Below are 21,023 nucleotides of genomic sequence, written 5' to 3' on the forward strand. Positions count from 1 at the left end.
GAAGAGAGAGAAAAGGCAGCAAGCTGCAACATATAATGTTAAGTTCCACCATCATTTATTTACAATGATACTTCTATTTTCTCCATTTAAATCTCATAATCTTTCTTGGGAAACAGAAATGAAGGGCAATTGCAAATATCTCTGGAAAAAAGGACAAATGTAAACAGAACTAGTAGGAAATGTCTTCTAAAGGAAGTAACAGCTAGCATTTGATAAATTGATGTTTTGTATCTGATTTGTAGCTCTACATTCTGTGTATGAACTCTTTAGAATATATTTTGCCAAACCACGCAAAACGTTCTCGAAATCCCAAATGCCTCCATCAACCTCAAAAGAATACAACTCTTATGATATACTGGCAGAAATGAAGTCTGTCACAAAATAAAACTGCTAATGAAACACTATCCATTGTACCTCCACAGAAAGAATAACAATTATACTACTTTATCTGTACTGAGGGGAAATAATATATAGGAAAACATGGTAAATGTTTCAGCTGAATGTAGCTATTTAATATTCATATCAAATATATATTTTATTACTATTAAATAGAAGAGTACTTTATTTAAATAACTGAGTCTTTTTTAATGTTCATTGATTGTATCTGTCAGGCTTTACAAAGGGAGGAGGAGGAGGAGGTTTACCTTCAAGGCAGTGTTGACTCTAACCATTTAACCTTTAATTCAATTTTTAGCTAAACTTGGTAGGTAAACTTCCTGTCTCAAGTTGCCTAGTTTAATCTGTTTCCTGTATTGCAAAGACTGAAGTCATAGCTGAAGTCACAACACTTGATTGCCTACTGCAGAGCAGTAAGGCAAAGTCCTTATTTATCAGCTCCTGCATTTTATATCTATGTTTCTTCTTACTCTAAGTCTAAGTTAGCATATTAAAGGTTTTTTATGATCTTAAACAGCTGCAATGTGTTTACTTTCTGTGGTCTGGAAATAATTGCCACTTTTAGCTCTAAACTTTCAACAGTTGATCAGATATGCGACTCATTACATACTTAAATGCATATATTCTTTTAAATAGTGCTGTCAAAAAAATTCTTAGTGAAGATAATCCGTGATTTGTCCAAAGATTAATCATTTGGCCCCAACTTCTTGTCTAAATAAATAATTGTGTGTTTCTTATACATATTGACTATCTCAATGCTAAGAGATTCTATAGAGCTACATATAAGCCCTATTTTATAAAGCTGTGATTTTATTCATTCAAAATGAATTACGATTCAAAGCTGGGAGACTATAAAAACAACAAATAAACATCCAAAATCTTCTCCCAACAGACTTCCTGTATCCTTAATTTTTTTTAAAAAATGCTATCCAGTGTCTTATATTATTTTTAAAAAGGGATGCAAGTCATTTAATGTAAAACAACTTATAGCACAAATTGAGGGCTTTGGAGAACAAACTGTTTTTAATATTTCTTCCATTACTCAGTTTTAAAACAGATGCATTATAGAATGAAACAGCAGCAATTGCCTAGTCACAAGCTCTACTTTATTTTATATCGCAGAAATTTTTGTGAAGCACTGTTATGGAATTGCTTGGGAGAAGGAAGGGAAATACAGATAGTCCTCGATTTACAATAGCAATCAAGACTAGCATTTCTGGGCTAAGCAATTTGATCATAAAGTGCAACAGCATCACTTAAGAGATGACAATTTCTGCCATCCTGGTTGCCACCATTAACTGAATCTCAGGATCATTCAGCAGGGAAACTTTCTACCATCTTATCACAACTAAATAAATGGGAAACCAGCAGAAAGTTGCAAAGTCCCAAGCTGCTTGCAAGCAGCACAGCAGGCAGGTCAATGGCTGCTGTAGAGTGAGGAAGGTTTTTGTGAAATTGCAAGAGTGGTGCATTGAAACACCGGGAGGTTGTATGTAAGAAGTAGCAGGGGAGACACATCAAAGCCCCAGGAAGGTGGTTGGGAGTGCATGAGTGACCAGTGCAATATGAATGCAGAGGGGTAGTAAAAGGGTATGTAGGTAGGGGTGACTTACCCTAATGACTTGTAACCTTCCCTGCCGGCTTTTCCACCAACTTTCAAGAGAAGACAGCAGAGAAAGCAGCAAATAGCGATCAGGGGATTGCAAGGCCCCACAATTGGTCGTAAGTGCAAGCCAGTTGTCAAGTGCGCAGAATCATAATCTTGTGACTGTGGGAATTCTAGAAACTCTGCGGACTGATTATAATCATCATTCATTTAGCACTGTCATAACTTCCAATGATTGCTGAATGAACTTAAGTTAAAAACTACCCGTATGATACCATTTTTGAGAAAAAGCATTCAGTTTGGGTAGGGATTAAATTAAGCAATAGAAAAAACTCTTCACATAGAGTACAAGCAAAAAATGTAGGTGGTAAACTGATCTGAAGAGGAAATATGGAAATTCAAGTTTTCATATACTTACAAGACATAATCATAGAAATATTTGAGAGGGCATAATATTTGAAACAGCATACTAGAACTAAGGAAACTTATCTTGTTCATTAAAAATAAATTTTTACATACATACTCATTAAATGCCAAGCATATCTACAAAATGTAACAAATGAAATTTTCTAAAAATCCCATCTACAACTGCGTGGATATAATTTGTTACATGGAAAATTAACTTTCAATTCTATTGCAAGTCTGCACTAAAAGCTACTTTGTACCTGGTGGAGATACTCCTCTTATTTCAAAGGTAACCTGACAAGGTGCCATCTTCAATTATTTTCAAAGAGTATAGTAATCTGTTAAAAAAGAGAGGAAACCATCATGTTATTATTTTATTTATCTGCACACATTCTTTCAAGAAAGCGCCCCAATTTAAATTACAATACAAGCCAAAATAATAAAAACAGAGGGTAAAAAAGGAGTAGTGGCAAGTTATGTACTTTGAATTTCAGAGGGAAAAAATGTTATATAGTGCACATCTAAACAAAGTCCAATGTTAAGTTTCTCTGCAAGGGAAGCAGCTCTGCAATCTGCCAAATTGATAATAACTATTGACAAACTAGAGATGAAGGTCTATGAAATCAAATTGAAATATTCATACAGAATTGAGTGATTCTTCAAATGAAGCATATAATAAGGTATTTTTGCAGATTTAAAAGCCAACTATTTTTTGCAAGGCTGTGGAATAGTTAGTGCACAAATTATTTAAGCTATGTCCACCTTTTCCCAATGAAGTATTTTTCAGTTACCTCTGCAGCATCCCTATGATCATGTGATCAAAATTCAGATACTTGGCAACTGGTTCATATTTATCACAGTTGCAGTGCTCCAGAGTCATGTGATCCCTTTTTGCAACCTTCTGACAAGCAAAGTCAATGGGGAAGCCCAATTCCCTTAAGAACCAGGTTACTAACTGATCAACTGCAGTGATTCACTTAACAACTGTGGAAAGAAATGTCGCAAAATGGGGCAAAACTCACTTAACAAATTTTTACTTAACGACATAATTTTGGGTGCAATTGTGGTCATAGGTTAAGACTACCTGTATAGAAAAGGAGCAACACTTCCTCTTTAAATAGAAATGATCTCAAGCTGAGAAATACCATTTTAAAGAAAGAGTAAACACTGAATTTGATTATGTGTCACCAAATCTTTTTCAATTCCTAGTGATCATAGATAGATTTTCTCCTTAATGATCTATCCCTTCAATGGTGCACTGACTGTCAATGTAACTGAGTCTACCCACTTACTATTTTCTTCCACCTTTTCCAACACTACAGACATTTTCAGAGATAAGTCTTTGCATAATGTATCTGAAGTAGGATAAGCTGAGCTTGCTCATTCGTGCAACACATGAGAATTCTGGATTGATTTGTTCAGTGATTCTTTTGTTAGTTTACTTGAGTATGCACAAGTCTTCTCCAATCAGGGGTCTTCTCCAATCTTAAGCCTCTATCCATCTAGCTGTTTGGTTGCTAAGAGTCAATACAGATAGTCTTTGACCTATGACCACAACTGAACCCAAAATTTCTGTTGCTAAGCGAGAAATATGTTGAGTGAATTTTGCCTCATTTTATGACTTTTGCCACAGTTGTTAAGTGAATCACTGCAGTTGTTAAGTTAGATCAAGGTTGTTAAGTGGATCTGGCTTACTTATTGACTTTGCTTGTCAGAAGGTTGCAAAAGGTGATCAATTGACCCAGGGACACTGCAATCATCATAAATATGGATTAATTGCCAAGTGTCTGAATTTTGATCACATGACCATGAAGATGCTGCAACAATCTTAAGTGTGAAAAGCAGTCATAAATAAAGTACTATTGTAGCTTTGAACAATCACTAAACAAATGGTTGTAAGTTGAGGACTACCTATACTGACTTGATGGCATATATTCATCAAGCCTCTTCTGACTGGTACAGATGCTTACTTCACATACTGTAGTATGTTTTAGTTTGTTTTAATCAAGATTTATTGAAGAAGTCATAGTGATCTGGCTCATTCATAATGTTAAACCATATGTTATTTACAAACCATAATGGCTGAAACTACAACTGCACTATATGTTTCATACTAAATTGGTCTGTATTTCATGTAAATCATAGTTTCACCATGATTTGCTGACTAAATCACATCAAACACATCTAATTCAATCATTCATACAGTATATTAAACTAAAACAAAACAACTACATTATGACTTAAGACACCATGAATCTAATTTATTTAGAATTAAATTGTTTGATTCTTTAATCTGACTATTAGAAAGCCCAAGCTGAACAGTCAACATTCCTGGCTTGATCCATTAATTTATTGACAAAGAAAGCTCTTTCTCTTCTATAGGAATAGCTAACACAGTCTTGGACAGAGACTTTACACACTTCTTTACACTCAGGATATACTGCATATTCAAAGGACCAAGAAGTTGGGTATCCAGTATATGGGATAAGTTCTGAAAAACCATTACTTTAAATCACAATGTATGACATGTATACAACGAAGTTGGTTAATCTCAGTAACTGTATAATATGCTTATTTTCCTTTACATTATTGCACAGCAGTCTTCAAATATTTCATTCTTTTGGGAAATAGATATATTAACAAACTTGCAACTTATCTAGTTCTATCAGTGTGTGAAATCCCCACATACAAGAAACTATATAACAACATTCAAGTACCGTATATACTCGAATATAAGCCGATCCGAGTATAAGCCGAGGTCCCCAATTTTACCCCAAAAACTGGGGTAAACTGGGGACTCGAGTATAAGCCGAGGGTGGGAAATGAGGCACCTACCGGTTGGGGAAACCCTCCCTCCCTCAGCTGAGAAGGCTGGCGGCTCCCCCGCCCCGCCCTCTCACTGCACCGGCAGGGCTCCCGTCCGGTAAAATGTGAAAAAAAGAAAAAAAAAACTCGAGTATAAGCCGTATAGACCCGAGTATAAGCCGAGGGGACGTTTTTCAGCACAAAAAACGTGCTGAAAAACTCGGCTTATACTCGAGTATATACGGTATATTATTTACAGTCAAATCCTAACCCAGTATAAAATATTCAATGCAATAGTAACTAAAGTATCTATTACTGCAAAAATTCTTTTTCCTGTGGACCTCTACTTGTCTGTATCTGCGTCTTCTTCTCATAGTTTGCTTTAATCTGCAATGCAGAATTCATCGACCTCAAACCTTCAGCTTTGAGCATTGCAGAAAGCCAGCAGAACATAGAATAGAATAGAATTCTTTATTGGCCAAGTGTGATTGGACACACAAGGAACTTGTCTTGGTGCATACGCTCTTGGTGTACATAAAAGAAAAGATACATTTGTCAAGAATATGTCATAATATGCATTTCATCTTTGTGGACTACACAGTAATCAATGACTTTGCATGAAATGCAATAAAAGCATGTGAATAACCTGTTAGAAAAAACACTTTTCTGATATGGATAAGAAATTAATAAACTGCTGCTCATCAAATTCACCACTGTGAATTTATAAAGCATCAATGTTATAATTATATGTGATACAAACACCTTACAGAGCTTAGCTAAGGAAAACCCAATTGTGAATTATTTGAATTCTACTGACTTAAGTCTCTCTGTCATGTTTACAACAGAGATAGTCATACATTGATAACAATAAACAACCAGGTACTTAGGATACATTGTCTTTAACAAGAAAAAAAATACAGTACACCTTTGGATGCCCCCATGAAATCTACAGCAGCAACTACAGGAAGTCCTTTACTTATGACCACCATTGCGCCAAAATTTCCATTGCTAAGCAAGACAGTTAAGTGATTTATGCCCCATTTTATGACTTTTCTTGCTACAGTTGTTAAGTGAATCATTACAGTTGTTCAGTTAGTAATACAGCTGTAAAATGAATCTGGCTTCCCCACTGACTTTGCTTGTCAGAAGGTCACAATGACCTGGGACACTGCAACCGTCATAAATATATGCCAGCTGCCAAGTGCCTGAACCACAGGAATTTCCCCAACCACAGGAATGCTGCAACAGTAATAAGTGTGAAAGATGGTCATAAATCACTTTATTCAGAGCTGCTGTAACTTTGAATGGTCACTAAACAAATGGCTGTAAGTCAAGGATTACCATACAGGTGAAGAGCAGGTTGAATTGAAATTTAAGCAGAAGTAGTTATGTAAAGAAAGTAAAATATGGTTCATTATAGTTAATTAGGATGACAACAGAGGGCTTTAATGCTAAAGACACTGTCCATTATCTATATACTACTAAATCCCTTGTGTCTGTAATCTTTAAGTGGGCAAAATGTTGAAGCAGAAGGCCAAATCTTTTCAACCAAAGTACCTCAAATGGGTTTACAGAACACTGGGACTAAGGGAATGAAATTTGGGAAAGTTGTGATTGTTTCACTTCTAATGGATTACTGCTTCTTCAGCACTGCTGCCACTGCACTGCTGCAGTCATGTGACCCTCATTTTTGATGTTCTCTGACAGCTTCCCAGCCACTCATGCAATCACTTGGTTCCTACTCCACCCAACACCAGTCACTTAATTGCCTCTGGGAAGGAAGGGAAGGAGGGAGGGAGGAGCACAAAGAAAGGGAGAGGAAGAAAAGGAAAGAAAAGGAAGAAAAGAAGGGGAAGGAAGAGAAGTGGGAGTGAAGGAGGGAGATTTTGGATGCTCACTGCCAGCTTCCCATAAGGAAATTCAACGGGGAAGCTGACAGAAGGTCAAAAGTTGCTCTTGCTCTGAATTTTTGCCCTCTGGTGGTTATTCTGTTTCTCTGCTTAAGTAAGGAAATCTGTCTGAAATGAGATTTCAGAGGTCACAGGATGTTTACTAGCATGTTAAAAATGACTTCCAACCATTCCAAATTGTTATGGAAAAAAGTGAGCAGACTCAGCTATAATATCAACGCAGCAGTAAGCCGAAAGAACAAGTTCTACTTTCATTAGTGCTTCTAAAGCAGCTCAAATCACAAATAATAGACAGAGATTATGGACAGGCTAGCAAAGGAAGTTCCACATACCAGGAGGACTGAAGATAATAGTAATTTATTTATTTTTTATTTATTTTTATTTCGTCACAATATATGTAGGTATCATACAAAAAGATTATATAGTATATAAACACATATTTGAATAAATATTAGGAGTTATAAGCATATATGTTTTCTGAGGTTTTCTCCGTGTAAAATTGGAAGTGTCTTGGCGATGTTTGACAAAGTCTCATTCGTCATCTTCAGGCTTGAGCTTCGTGAAGCACGAAGCTGAAGCCTGAAGATGACGAATGAGACTTCGTCGAAATGTCGCCAAGACACTTCCAATTTTACGCGGGAGAAAACCCGAACAACCAAAGACCTACATACATACATACATACATACATACATACATATATATATATATATATATATATATATATATATATATATTTATAGGAAGAAGAAAAGAAAAACAATATGACAAGAACGGTAGGCACGTTTGTGCGCTTATGCACGCCCCTTATGGTCCTCTTAGGAATGGGGTGAGGTCAATAGTAGAAAGTTTTTGGTTAAAGCTTTTAGGATTATGAGAAGAGACCACAGTCAGGTAAAGTATTCCAAGCACTGATGATTCTGTTACAGAAGTCATATTATCTGCAATCTAGATTAAAGTGGTTGACATTAAGTTTAAATCTATTAGTTGCTCTAGTATTATTGCAATTAAAGCTGAAGTAGTCTTTAACAGGAAGGACATTACAATAGATGATTCTGTGAGTTAAACTTAGGTCTTGTCGAAGGCGATGGAGTTCCAAGCTTTCTAAGCCTAGGATTTCAAGTCTGGTGGGATAAGGTACCGTATATACTCGAATATAAGCCGATCCGAGTATAAGCCGAGGTCCCCAATTTTACCCCCAAAACTGGGGTAAACTGGGGACTCGAGTATAAGCCGAGGGTGGGAAATGAGGCACCTACCGGTTGGGGAAACCCTCCCTCCCTCAGCTGAGAAGGCTGGCGGCTCCCCCGCCCCGCCCTCTCACTGCACCGGCAGGGCTTCCCCACGCTAATGCAAAAGCCCGCCAAGTTTGTGCCGGTAAAATGTGAAAAAAAGAAAAAAAAAACTCGAGTATAAGCCGTATATACTCGAGTATAAGCCGAGGGGCTTAAAAAAAAACAAACAACTCGAGTATAAGCCGTATAGACCCGAGTATAAGCCGAGGGGACGTTTTTCAGCACAAAAAACGTGCTGAAAAACTCGGCTTATACTCGAGTATATACGGTATTTTATTATTTTCAGAGGAATGGAGAACTCTTCTTGTAAAATATTTCTGGACACGTTCGATTGTATTGATGTCAGAGATGTGGTAAGGGTTCCAAACAGGCGAGCTGTATTCTAGAATTGGTCTAGCAAATGTTTTATATGCTCTGGTTAGTAGTGTGGTAATAAAAATAATAAAAATAAAAGTAATAAAAATCTTACATATTTTTGGCATGAAGGATGTGTGTATGTATAAAAATTTTACTGCCAGACATTCACCATCAGAGACTTGACTTTAAAAAATATTTGATATCAGAATGTTGTTCCCTCAATAGTCCAAATGTCACCATAACACTGCCCTTTACACCAAGAGTACTTAAGAATAAAATAGAATTCTTTATTGGCCAAGTGTGATTGGACACACAAGGAATTTGTCTATAGTGTATATGCTCATATATATATATATTGTAAGTTAAGAATATATTGTAAGTTACATTGTATTACTGAAAAAAATGAAAATGCCAATTTTTTCCACATGTGGTCTTCTATATTATAAGATAGGGACTGTATCACTAATTGTAAACTGCTTTAGGTTTTTTTGCCAATATGTTTCAACTATATAAAAAAGTAAATACTTGCTACTTAATGGACCAACTAAAAGAATGAGTTCAACTTTAGTCTAGATTTATGTGCAATACTGTATTTTTTAAAAAATAGGTTATCTACAAGAATTAAAATTATTTTCCCTATAATTCAGAAAAAGCATGTTCATCTTTAACAAAGAATCTCATTCATCAAAGAATGTCTAAGTAAGTTGTTTTGATGCTTTCATTTGTAATGCTACTTAAGATTTAGTATAATCTGATAGTCAAACTAGAAGTGCAAGCTTTGTGAGCATTAATATAATTCCATTCTTCCCAGACAGCTGTTCCATATCAGTTGCTTCAGTAAAGCAAGATTCTACTTATCAGGACATCCAGCAAAACCTTTAAAATTTAGATCTTCTCATCTTGTCTATATGGATACAATCATAGCAAATGCAGTAATTTAAAACTTTTATACAGTTATCTTTGACAGATTCTTCCAACTCAATGACAAATGGGATCATGGAGAAGAGCCTTCTCTACCATGACCTGCACTTTTTAAAACAACTTGTCTCCTAAGGTAAGGTCTGCCTCCACCTTTCTGGTCTTCCAGAAGAGCCTTAAAACTTGGCTCTGGTTGGCCTGAAGCCTCAAAGAAGGAATGGTTATGCTGAAGGTGATTAATTGAGCATCTGTACCAATGGATTTAATCTTTAATTATTGTTAATCTTAATCTTGATTTTAATGTTTTTATATTTATGCTCTTATATTATTGTAAACCACTCAGTCACTCGGGAGAGCGAGGAAGCATATAAATTTAATAAATTTTCATGAGAATCTGGTATTCGCCATTTGCTCTGCAAAGTACAATCCAACCAACTTTCATTGTTCATTTTTTCTTCTACAAGAGCAGACTGCTTAAGTGCTCAAATCTTAATAGTTGTCCTGAAATCTCTGTAGCCTAGAATTAAACCAAGGATTTTGTTTGTAGCACCAGCCATTATAAACAGGCTTTGTCTTTCCTGATTATAAATGGCTATATTCACCTTGCACATATTAAAGACAATTAACTGTATCATGTATGTATGAAATTGACTAGAACTTAATAAAACAATTGCTACCACCTGCCTTCCATTGAGGACCTGTATACTGTATGAGTCAAAAAGAGGGCTATGAAAATATTTACAGACTCCTCACATCCTGGACATAAACTGTTTCAACTCCTACCCTCAAAACGACGCTACAGAGCACTGCACACCAGAACAACTAGACACAAGAACAGTTTTTTTCCGAACGCCATCACTCTGCTAAACAAATAATTCCCTCAACAATGAATAGAATAGAATAGAATAGAATAGAATAGAATAGAATAGAATAGAATAGAATTTTATTGGCCAAGTGTGATTGGACACACAAGGAATTTGTCTTGGTGCATATGCTCTCAGTGTACATTAAAGAAAAGATACGTTCATCAAGGTACAACATTTACAACACAATTGATGGTCAATATATCAATATAAATCATAAGGATTGCCAGCAACAAGTTATAGTCAAACTATTTACTAAATCTGCACTACTATTAATCTTTTCATCATTCCCATCACCCATCTCCTTCCACTTATGACTGTAACTTTCTGGCTTGTATCCTTTGTATCAGTTATATTGATATTGTTTCCTGATTGCTTATTTGTACCCTATGACTATCATTAAGTGTTGTAAGTGTTGTACCTTGATGAAGGCATCTTTTCTTTTATGTACACTGAGAGCATATGCACCAAGACAAATTCCTTGTGTGTCCAATCACACTTGGCCAATAAAAAAATTCTATTCTATTCTGTTCTATACATTGTTGGTGGCTAAATAGGTTGCATGAATTAAAACATCTGAATAACCTTGACTAAATAAGCCATCACTCAATTCAATTTAAAAACCAGATGTTTTATTTTAGATTTTCAGGTGCAAAACGTATGTAGAAATTTACATGTAGAATATTCATTTTTATTGGAATTATAACAATTCCAACATACAATTGTATGTTATGGATAATTAATACATTTTTGCCGCCTTCTGACATATCAAGGCTACTATTACATGACATTGAGTACAACTACATTGTAGCTCAGCATGTTATGCTAACTATATATATATGTTCATATTCTACAACGTATTGCAGAAACCTAGAAAATTGAGTTAGATAAACCACAGTTAAGATAACTATGAATAAAGCATATTGTGGAAATGCAAGCTGATTTTTATTTATTCGCAGCAAATTATTTTGGTATCGAAGTTGACTCAATCATGGCAAATTTTTTCATTGAAACTTGTGGTTCAAATCAGTTATTACTCAACACTCCCCATCTGCCAGATAGACTGTATTAACATATTAAGATAAAGTGTGTCTGTCTAATTTGTGGCTTAGTGCACTATATGGACGGGTGGTATGGTTAGTATATGGCTCAATGCTTTGTAAATCCAGATTATTTGAATTAATATAGTTTAGTTAACCCTGGATTAATTTGCTGTATAACTATATCCATACATACATAATGGAAAAAAAGTATTAGATCAGAGAACTCACACAAGATCAATACATACATGACTATAATATTTTTTTAAACAAGTGTCTATTTCTGTACTCTGTTTTCTTCTGTGCAGTTCTTAAAACCATAGGAGCTCTAATATCCTCCTTTTCATCTGGTCAAAAAAAGGGAAGTTGGCCATCTTTCAACTGAGATTTACACCAGCCCACAATCTGAATTAAGAGACTCCTACTGATGATAAATATATTTCATTTGCTACATCCCACAAATACTTTTATTTCATTTGCTCCTCCCCCTACTGAGTTCCCAATTATGGTTAAGATAAGAAGCAAAAAACTTATTTGAAGAATAGTTCCCTTCTAGAGTAATACTAATATGTTTGACTGTTAGAAGGAAGTGTGTCTAATTGTGAAAAGTGTGTCTAATTGTGAAAAAGGCCAATTGGAGAAAAGTCGGATGCTTTTAATACCTCTCTTCTTGTACTATACAGGTGAAGGAAGTTAGCACTCACCCCTCTCCTAGAAGAATGAAATATTTTAGGAAATATTAAAAAGGCAGAATACTATGTTTCCCTGGATGAGAAAAGGAGAATCATGTTTTAAAGACAAAGCAGCTCCCTGCCCCCCCACCTTCAGCTCCAGGGTGGTGAGATTAAGACATGGCCCTCAGGACATGATAGGATTAGCCCTCTACCCATCTCACCACGTGGCACCTGGGAAGATTACATCACCCAGCAAGGTTCAACCAAGCCTGGGACACAGACAGCCTACAAAGTTAGCTAAGACCCCCGCCCCATGGGAGTCTGACAAATCAGAATACAAACTCAAATTCAAAGCTAAACAGAGGGTATAAATCTCTCTCACCCATGTGCCTTTTTTGCCTAGGACCTCAAACCATGTGGTCCCATTCCCCATTAAAAACCATCTTTCCAAACAGACACGTTTCCAGTGTCCTTCTCCCCACTTGGAACTGAACCCACATGGACATTTCTTCCAACACAGGAATTTCAACAGCAACTCAAAATAACACTATTCAAAAGCCAAAGATATTATTTCCCAACGAAGATTATGCACAGATTCCCTCAACTTTTCCATTTTTCAAAATAATGGCAATTGTATGGGATTGTTATCAGAGCAATAGGCACTTAAAACCTGGTTTTTCCTCCTTGGAATCTGTTATTAAACAAAAGGGGGAGGGGGCTTAGGCCCAGAAGAATGCTATTAACCCAGTGCAATCATCCAGCCTTTTTCATCTTTTTCTATCAATAGCTGAAGTCACAAAGGAGGACTGCAAAGAAACAGCTAGCCTTGAGCTTTCCTCCCCATCTGACAGCCTTTTCCTTTCCCAGAAGAAATATTTTTAAATTTCTGAAGCTAAACTTCTCTGAGTTACTGGACTTTTATATTAGTCCATAGTTTCTTCAAAAAATATGAATCCAGAATCAAAGATACAATATCCTCATTTTTTAACAAATCCTCATCCTTTAAGTAGTTTAAGTCTCCAGTTTTAGGAACACTGTGTTTTCACAAAGCCAAGAACTACACTGAGCAAAACCAAAACATAGTCACATAGGGACACACTATCTTCAATTGCTCCAAAGGTTAAAAGACCAGTTTAACACTGACCTTCAAGGAGTAGGAGTATACACACAACCTGCAAAACAAAATACCGCCCCCCATCAATACAGTGGCAGAAGTCTCCAAAATATAGTTTTGTTAAACAATTAAAATACCATAAAGTAAATCACTTGTGGAAATACTATTTTTTCTGACCTTCTCTGAACTCCTTGTCTTTGTCCCATTAAACTATTACTCAGAATTCCTTGCCTCTCTCTCAAGTGAATTGAATAGTGAGCTGTAATCTATTAATCTACCCACAAGATGCCTTGTATGCCAGTCTCCAATTCTACTTATGCTACTTCCTCCTAAATGTGTTGTTTATTATGACCACTCTTTAGACTGTATGGATGGTTATTTTTTTTTATTTCCAGAAGTCTGCTTAACAGCCTTTAATGCTAATGTAACAGAGTTAAGAGCTATTGCCCCACAAGCATCACCGTCTTACCCTTCATTGTGCATAGCTCTTTAGTCAAGTTGTATCGTTTAAAGTACTTTAGTGTAAATTGTCATATAAATTGGCATTGTTTTAGGTTTCCTGAAATCGATTTGAATCCAGGATTTGTCATAAGTCTGATTTCTCCAGAGCTGTTTGTTTGGGGTCTGAATGAAATATAGCAAACTAACTAAATCCCATCCTACCATGTCCGTTTATCAAAAAGAGGAAGCCTCACCACATCACCCCTGGCCACCTTGTCTTATAAAGCCTGCAAACCTACCTAGTCAATTGTGCTTTATTCAGTAAAGTGTCCCCTTTCAAACAAGCGCCCAGTAACTCCGTCAATTCTTGCCAGGGAGAAAGAAACCCGCATTGCTGAGGGAGGAAAGAGCTCCATTATGTACCGTTAACAGGCAGCTTTGCGGAGGGGGGAGGATGGAAAAGGGTCCGGAGGTGTCGGAGGCGGCAGAGTCACGGCACCCCCTTTACGGTACACGAGGAGCTACTTTTCCTTCCCACCCCGGCCCTTCATGTGGGCTCCTGCTCGTCTTCCCCCCATCCCCCTCACCTTCGTTTCGCTGCCACCTCCGCCGCCTGAAGACCGGGACTAACCTGTGCCGGCAGGGGAAGGCGAGAACTGCGGATGGAAGCCGGTCGGGATGCGGCAAAAGCACCAGTTGGCTCTCGCTTCCTCCGTCTGGCAACCACCTTCCCCCGCAGGGAGGAGGAGGAGGAGGAGGAGGACGGCGGCTTTCAACGTCAGCGGCAGTCGCGAGGAAGAAAAAAAGGGGCGCGGCGCTCAGTTGTTCAAGTTGACGCCTCAGCTTCTCCCCGGCCTAAACCGGTTACAGCCGCCCGGCTGAAACCGCCGTCGCCGGGCGGCGAGGAAGGGAAACAAGCGGCACCAAGAGCACGTGAGGCGGCCGGCCAATGGGAGCGCGCGTGCGTGCGCGTGCGTGGTGGTGGGGGGTTTGTCTGTGTGTGTGTGGAAAGGCGATGGGAGGGGCGGAGCGAACTAGGGGAGGGGAAAGACAGGGAGGGCGACACCTTTCTTAGGAAAACGGGCGCGGGCGGTCTCGGGAAAATGGGGGTGGGGCTTATCAAGGCCGCGTGGCTGAATAAGCAAAGACGGGTACGTGAGGCCGCCTGGCTCGAGCTGCAGTCCTGTTGTTATTGTGACACCTACTATTGCTGGGCTAGTTGACATTTATTATTAGACCGTTTATAACAACACAAGTATGCAAAACGACCTATAATAAACTCTTTGGTTGCTTGCAGTTTATTTTCTAAGGAACTGTAGGAAGTAATCGCCGCCTCTTCCCCCAGGGCAGGTCATTTTAAAATGTACTCCTATAGTGGACTTGTGGTAGGTAATAGACGTGCTTTCGAATAGCACTTAATTTATTTTTATTTATATTTATTTATTTCGTCAAGCATGTATTTTATGACAGATACAAGTTTAAACAGAATTATGTAAAGGATAGGAATAAAGGAAAACATTAGGACAGGAACGGTAGGCACTCTGGTGCTCTTATGCACGCCACTTACAGACCTCTTAGGAATAGAATTTTTTTTTTTTATTGGCCAAGTGTGATTGGACACACAAGGAATTTGTCTTGGTGCATATGCTCTCAGTGTACATAAAAGAAAAGATACGTTCATCAAGGTACAACATTTACAACACAATTGATGGTCAATATATCAATATAAATCATAAGGATTGCCAGCAACAAGTTATAGTCATACAGTCATAAGTGAAAAGAGATTGGTGATGGGAACGATGAGAAGATTAATAGTAGTGCAGATTTAGTAAATAGTTTGACAGTGTTGAGGGAATTATTTGTTTAGCAGAGTGATGGCCTTTGGGAAAAAACTGTTCTTGTGTCTAGTTGTTCTGGTGTGCAGTGCTCTATAGCGTCGTTTTGAGGGTAGGAGTTGAAACAGTTTATGTCCTGGATGTGAGGGATCTGTAAATATTTTCACGGCCCTCTTCTTGATTCGTGCAGTATACAGGTCCTCAATGGAAGGCAGGTTGGTAGCAATTATTTTTTCTGCAGTTCTAATTATCCTCTGAAGTCTGTGTTTTTCTTGTTGGGTTGCAGAACCGAACCAGACAGTTATAGAGGTGCAAATGACAGACTCAATAATTCCTCTGTAGAACTGGATCAGCAGCTCCTTGGGCAGTTTGAGCTTACTGAGTTGGCGCAGAAAGAACATTCTTTGTTGTCCTTTTTTAATGATGTTTTTGATGTTAGCTGTCCATTTGAGATCTTGCGATATGATAGAACCTAGAAATTTGAAGGTTTCTACTGTTGATACTGTGTTGTCAAGTATTGTGAGAGGTGGAAGTATGGAAGGGTTTCTCCTAAAGTCTACCACCATTTCTACGGTTTTGAGTGTGTTCAGTTCCAGATTGTTACGGTCGCACCACAAGGCTAGTCGTTCGACCTCTCGTCTATATGCGGATTCGTCATTGTCTTGAATGAGACCGATCACTGTTGTGTCATCTGCGAACTTCAGTAGCTTAACAGATGGATCGTTGGAGATGCAGTCATTGGTATACAGAGAGAAGAGAAGTGGGGAGAGCACACAGCCTTGGGGGGGGCCCTGTACTAATTGTACAGGTATTTGATGTGATCTTGCTTAGCTTCACCTGCTGCTTCCTGTTTGTTAGGAAGCTTGTGATCCACTTACAAGTCTGTTCCGGTACCTGTAGCTGGTTTAGCTTAGTTAGAAGAATGTCTGGAATAATGGTATTGAATGCTGAACTAGAAGTCTACAAAAAGAATGGGGTGAGGTCAACAGTAGACAGTCTAAGAAAGTTTTGGGGATTTGGGGAAGAAACCACTGTCAGGTAGTGCGTTCCAGGCTTGACAACTCTGTTACTGAAGTCATATTTTCTGCAGTCTAGTTTGGATCGGTTTACCATGAGTTTGTATCTATTGTGTGCTCTTGTATTGTTTTGGTTGAAGCTGAAGTATTCATTGGCTGGTAGGACATTGTAGCAGATGATTTTTATGTACTATGCTTAGGTCAGACCAAAGACAGCGAAGTTCTAAGCCCAAAATTTGGAGTCTGGTGGCATAAGGTATTTTGTTGCAAGCAGAGGAGCGGAGGACTCTTCTTGTGAAATATCTCTGGACTTGTTCAATTGTATTAATGTCTGATATGCAGTGTGGGTTCCAAACAGATGAGCTGTATTCAAGAATTGGTCTGGCAAAAGTTTTGTATGCCCTAGTTTGCAGTTCAACATTACCGGAGAAGAAGCTATGCAAGATTAAGTTAACAACTCTTAATGCTTTTTTAGCAATGCTGTTACAGTGAGCTCTGGCACTTAGATCATTTGAGATGAGTACTCCAAGGTCTTTGACAGAATGAGGGTCATCTGTTAGGTCGTATCCGCCCAGCTTGTATTTTGTGTTCTGATATTTTTTTTTGCCAATGTGTAAGACAGGGCATTCGTTGGTTGAGATTTGGAGTTGCCAATTGTTTGACCATTCTGACACATAGTCAAGGTCTTTTTGTAGAGTAGCAGCATTGTCAGTGATGTTGAATAGTTTTACATCATCCACAAAGAGAACACAGTTGCTTATAATATGCTTGCAAAGGTCATTTATATAAAGTATAAAGAGTGTGGGTCCTATTTTATTTCCAGTGTCTTTCTCCCGGCTTGGAACTGGACCAGATTTTTCTTCCCACAATGACAAGCGGACATCCATCCATGATGTGTTGGTACCTGAGGTGCATTGAGGCGAATCCCACAGCCTGATGAGTCTTGTGGAGATCGATGCTGCAAATAACAAAATAACACAGCTGGAAGGGCCTTTGCATGCCAGCAACTAGGCTGTGCAAACAACCGAGGCCCCATCCGTGGGATGCAGGCAGCATGCAAAATCACGACCCCTCCAGTCCATGGAAAGACCTGGTTGGGGCCACTGTTCTAGTCCAATCCTCTGCTCAAGCAGGAAGCCTTATAAATTTTCAGACAATGGTTGTCCAATCTCAAAATGGTGTAATGGTATCATTACACAACTCATTTTTAGGCATTCCCTTCATGCCAAAATCGATTTACATATCTTGGTATTGCATCATCATCTTTAGATCAGTCTTTTTAAGTGAAGAACTGAAGCACATTCAGGTTCAGTTCCTTAGAGCAACCGTGAAATTTGTACATGTCAAGACTACGCGTGGATAAGCATTGTACAGAAGCAAACAAAATGACTAGAAACAATTTTATTGCTATTAGAAAGATTATCCATACTTCTCACATTACCCTCTCTGCAACAGCCCTGTGTTCCAGAGGGACAGGACACTTCACTCTTTATTTACTAGAAACCAGCAGAGAAAACCTGCTGTAGGGTGGTTAACTCAACAAGAGGGTAGCTTGGATCTTAGTTGAGGTATGATATAGAGCACATGAATCAAAGAATGTGTATCCTAATTCTGCACCCTATCTAACGATTGTCAATGAATATTGAAGCCATATTACAATATGTGAGGATAGCTAAATATCCTTAGTAACTGCCAGTCTGGACTCTTACAGTGTGTACATGAAATATTAGTGATTATTAAGAAACAAGTCTAAACATTCATGCAACTGCATGATTTGGTTTTATGTAAACAAATATTTGTTTTTTCTCCCCTATCTCTTAAGTGGCATAATATTTTTATACTAGGAATTTTACTTTCAGTTTTTCAAAAAGCATCCTGGATCTTCCCTCTGGATCAGTTTCTTGGGTTGGGAGTAGTTCACTATGGTTTGCAGTTCTTGGTGGAGGAGCAGGTAGCAGCAGTGGCTGGGGGATGTGGGTGTGGGCTTTCCTATTGAAAGCACCTGTTCCTAACCCAGGAGTCTTGTTCATAGTTTCTTATTCCTTGGTCACTTCTTGGCTGGATTATTGCACTATACTCTACATGAGGCTGCCTTTGAAGACTATCCATAAATTGCAATTGGTCTGGAAGACTTTTGAAAATCAAATAACCTTTACTCATGGGCCAAGAAGTTATCGAGTATTTTTTTTTTTGCATTTAATATATTGTAGATTATGATTGGGTTCACATATTCCACTGCCATGGCTTATTTGAACATTATTTTCTGAATTACAGTTAGCTGAGATTACATGATATTAAGTGATAAATCATGGTTTACAAGACACAGTGATGGAGTCAAAGTTAAATCAAGCAATATATGACCCCTGTCTGTATATTAGACAGCTCACATCCAAACCATACTTCCATGTACATTTGTCTTCAGAGCCAGATATGAACTATTTATATTGCTGAAATAAAACTCCTCAGTTTTTTATCCTTAATAATAGATGTGTACATTCCTTAAATGTATAAGATTTCTATCTTTATTCTTAGTGTGCCTTCTCAACAAACTTGTCTAATCTGTCTAATTTGCAACTTTAATGATCTCAGAAGTGATTTTAATTAAATCTTAAATGAGTGACAGGATATCATTATGAATGTGGAAAATTAATTAAAACTGCACGACTGTAAAGGAGATATTTAATCTGAAATGATGGGGGCTGATATGGTCCAATTACCATTCCTAGTAAAGTAACAAGAAAAAGCAGCTGAGTTTTATCTGATTTGTAAAAAATCTCCTTACTGTGATCCAGGTTCTTGAAGTAACAGCTCTAAATTAAGAGAAATGGCTATTCACATGGAGGTAGAATATCTCTTAGGGAAGATACTCAGAATAAAAGGGATAACCCAGTGATGGCTAACCTTTTCCAGACCAAAAATAAAATCAACAGTCTTAAATCACCTTTAGAATCTTTGCTGTTATTTTTATCCTAAACCATCCTACCCTTTAGCATTTCATTAGAATTGATCAGCATGTGATGAAACTGATTTTTTCAGGAAGATTTATCTTATAGTAAATATATTGGTTTGTAAGATTCCACAAGGTGCTTCTTTTAATAAGGTTTTTTACTTGCTTTTTTCTCACCCACTTGTGCTCACATAAGCTGGTGACTACCATCACACATTAAGCCAAAATCAAAGAAACACTATGGCTGAATAAACCTATAATTGAACCAGTGTGTCACAAAATCTTTAGATTTTTTTGGGGGGTGGGTATAAGTAGGAATATGAATCATCAAATCAACTCTAGAGTTCTTACTGAAAGTACTAATAACCAGACCCATATTATCATATTTTAGATACACTATGTACAAATTAGCTCTCTTGTGAAGTTTATAATACAGATAGTCCTTGGCTTACAGTCATTTGTTTAGAAACCTTTTAAAATTACAACTACAATGAAAGAAGGCCCTTGCACCTTCGACTGTTGCAGCATCCCCATGGCCACGTGATCAAAATTTGGCTGCTTGGCAACCAGCATGTATTTCTGATGGTTATGGCATGTGATGGGTCACATGATTGCCTTTTGTCATCTTTCTGGTTTCCAATAAGCAAAGTCAATGGAGAAAGCTGGATTTGCTTAATGATTGTGTGATTCACTTAACAATTATGGCAAAGAAAAGTCATAACATCAGGAACATTACTTAGCAATGCCTGGTCCCAATTCTGGCCACAAGTTAAGAACTATCTGTACTAGGAAAGAGAAAACAACAGCCAGCAGTAAGGTGGGTAGAGTCAATTATAGAAAGGATGGCTTCACTGTTGGAAGATCTTAAGGGGCAGATTGAGGACAGATCATCTTAGAGAAGGTCTATTTATATTGTCACTAAGAATCAACAGTGACTTGGTGGAACATAATCATAAGATAGGAGTAACTGTGGTTTACATGAGTGCAAAAAGCTGCAGTCAAATCCACAGCAAAGAAAAGAACACGTTTACATGATGCATTTCCAAGATCAGAAATGTTGTCAGCTGGCAGTTCTCGAAATATTGTTGGCAGAGGAACTTCTCTGCTCTGACGCAAATGTTATGCTTTGGGCAGTTTTTGGCTTGGCTTGCATAAACTGCCAATGACCTTGCTCCAACTTGGATTTGGCAAGTGTCTTTGCTGAACTATAGCTGGCAATTTGAAAAAGTCTGTTTGCTTCTACAAGGTGTACCTCTTGTTTGTTTAAGCTGGCACTGCCTATCTTTTTCAACTTGGTCAGGGTGAGGGAAAGATTGATCAACTCAGAATATATTTTGCACAGTTCTGGGCAGAGAAACGTAATTGCATACACATCTTAAGCTAGTTTTAAGCGAAATGTGTAA

The 21,023-nt window shown here is 37.8% G+C and overlaps 2 protein-coding genes across 10 annotated transcripts in view; one reads left to right on the forward strand and one right to left on the reverse strand.

Moving 5' to 3' along the window:
• The window catches only part of GPCPD1 (glycerophosphocholine phosphodiesterase 1), a 55,296-nt gene extending 40,585 nt beyond the window's left edge, over positions 1–14,711 (reverse strand). For 4 of the 7 annotated variants that reach the window (XR_009154904.1, XR_009154903.1, XM_058180927.1 and 1 more), the window contains exons 1-2: positions 14,454–14,711; positions 2,668–2,745 (exon numbers count right to left, since the gene is read on the reverse strand). Coding sequence is in view for 5 of the 7 variants with exons in the window: in XM_058180927.1 (XP_058036910.1) it covers positions 2,668–2,716 (49 nt within the window). In the remaining 2 variants the exon portion in view is untranslated. Of the gene's footprint in view, positions 1–2,667; positions 2,746–5,528; positions 5,737–14,121; positions 14,217–14,409 lie in introns of all 7 variants that reach the window. The other 3 variants (XM_058180943.1, XM_058180954.1, XM_058180936.1) reach the window with 3 other exon arrangements.
• SHLD1 (shieldin complex subunit 1) overlaps positions 14,454–21,023 on the forward strand; it is a 78,857-nt gene continuing 72,287 nt past the window's right edge. For 2 of the 3 annotated variants that reach the window (XM_058181000.1, XM_058180992.1), the window contains exon 1: positions 14,454–14,755. In XM_058181000.1, coding sequence (XP_058036983.1) covers positions 14,485–14,755 — 271 coding nt within the window. In that variant the 5' untranslated portion in view covers positions 14,454–14,484. The remainder of the gene's footprint in view (positions 14,756–21,023) is intronic. The other variant, XM_058181010.1, reaches the window with a different exon arrangement.

This window comes from Ahaetulla prasina, chromosome 1 (genome assembly GCF_028640845.1).
Source record: "Ahaetulla prasina isolate Xishuangbanna chromosome 1, ASM2864084v1, whole genome shotgun sequence".
Taxonomy (NCBI): domain Eukaryota; kingdom Metazoa; phylum Chordata; class Lepidosauria; order Squamata; family Colubridae; genus Ahaetulla; species Ahaetulla prasina.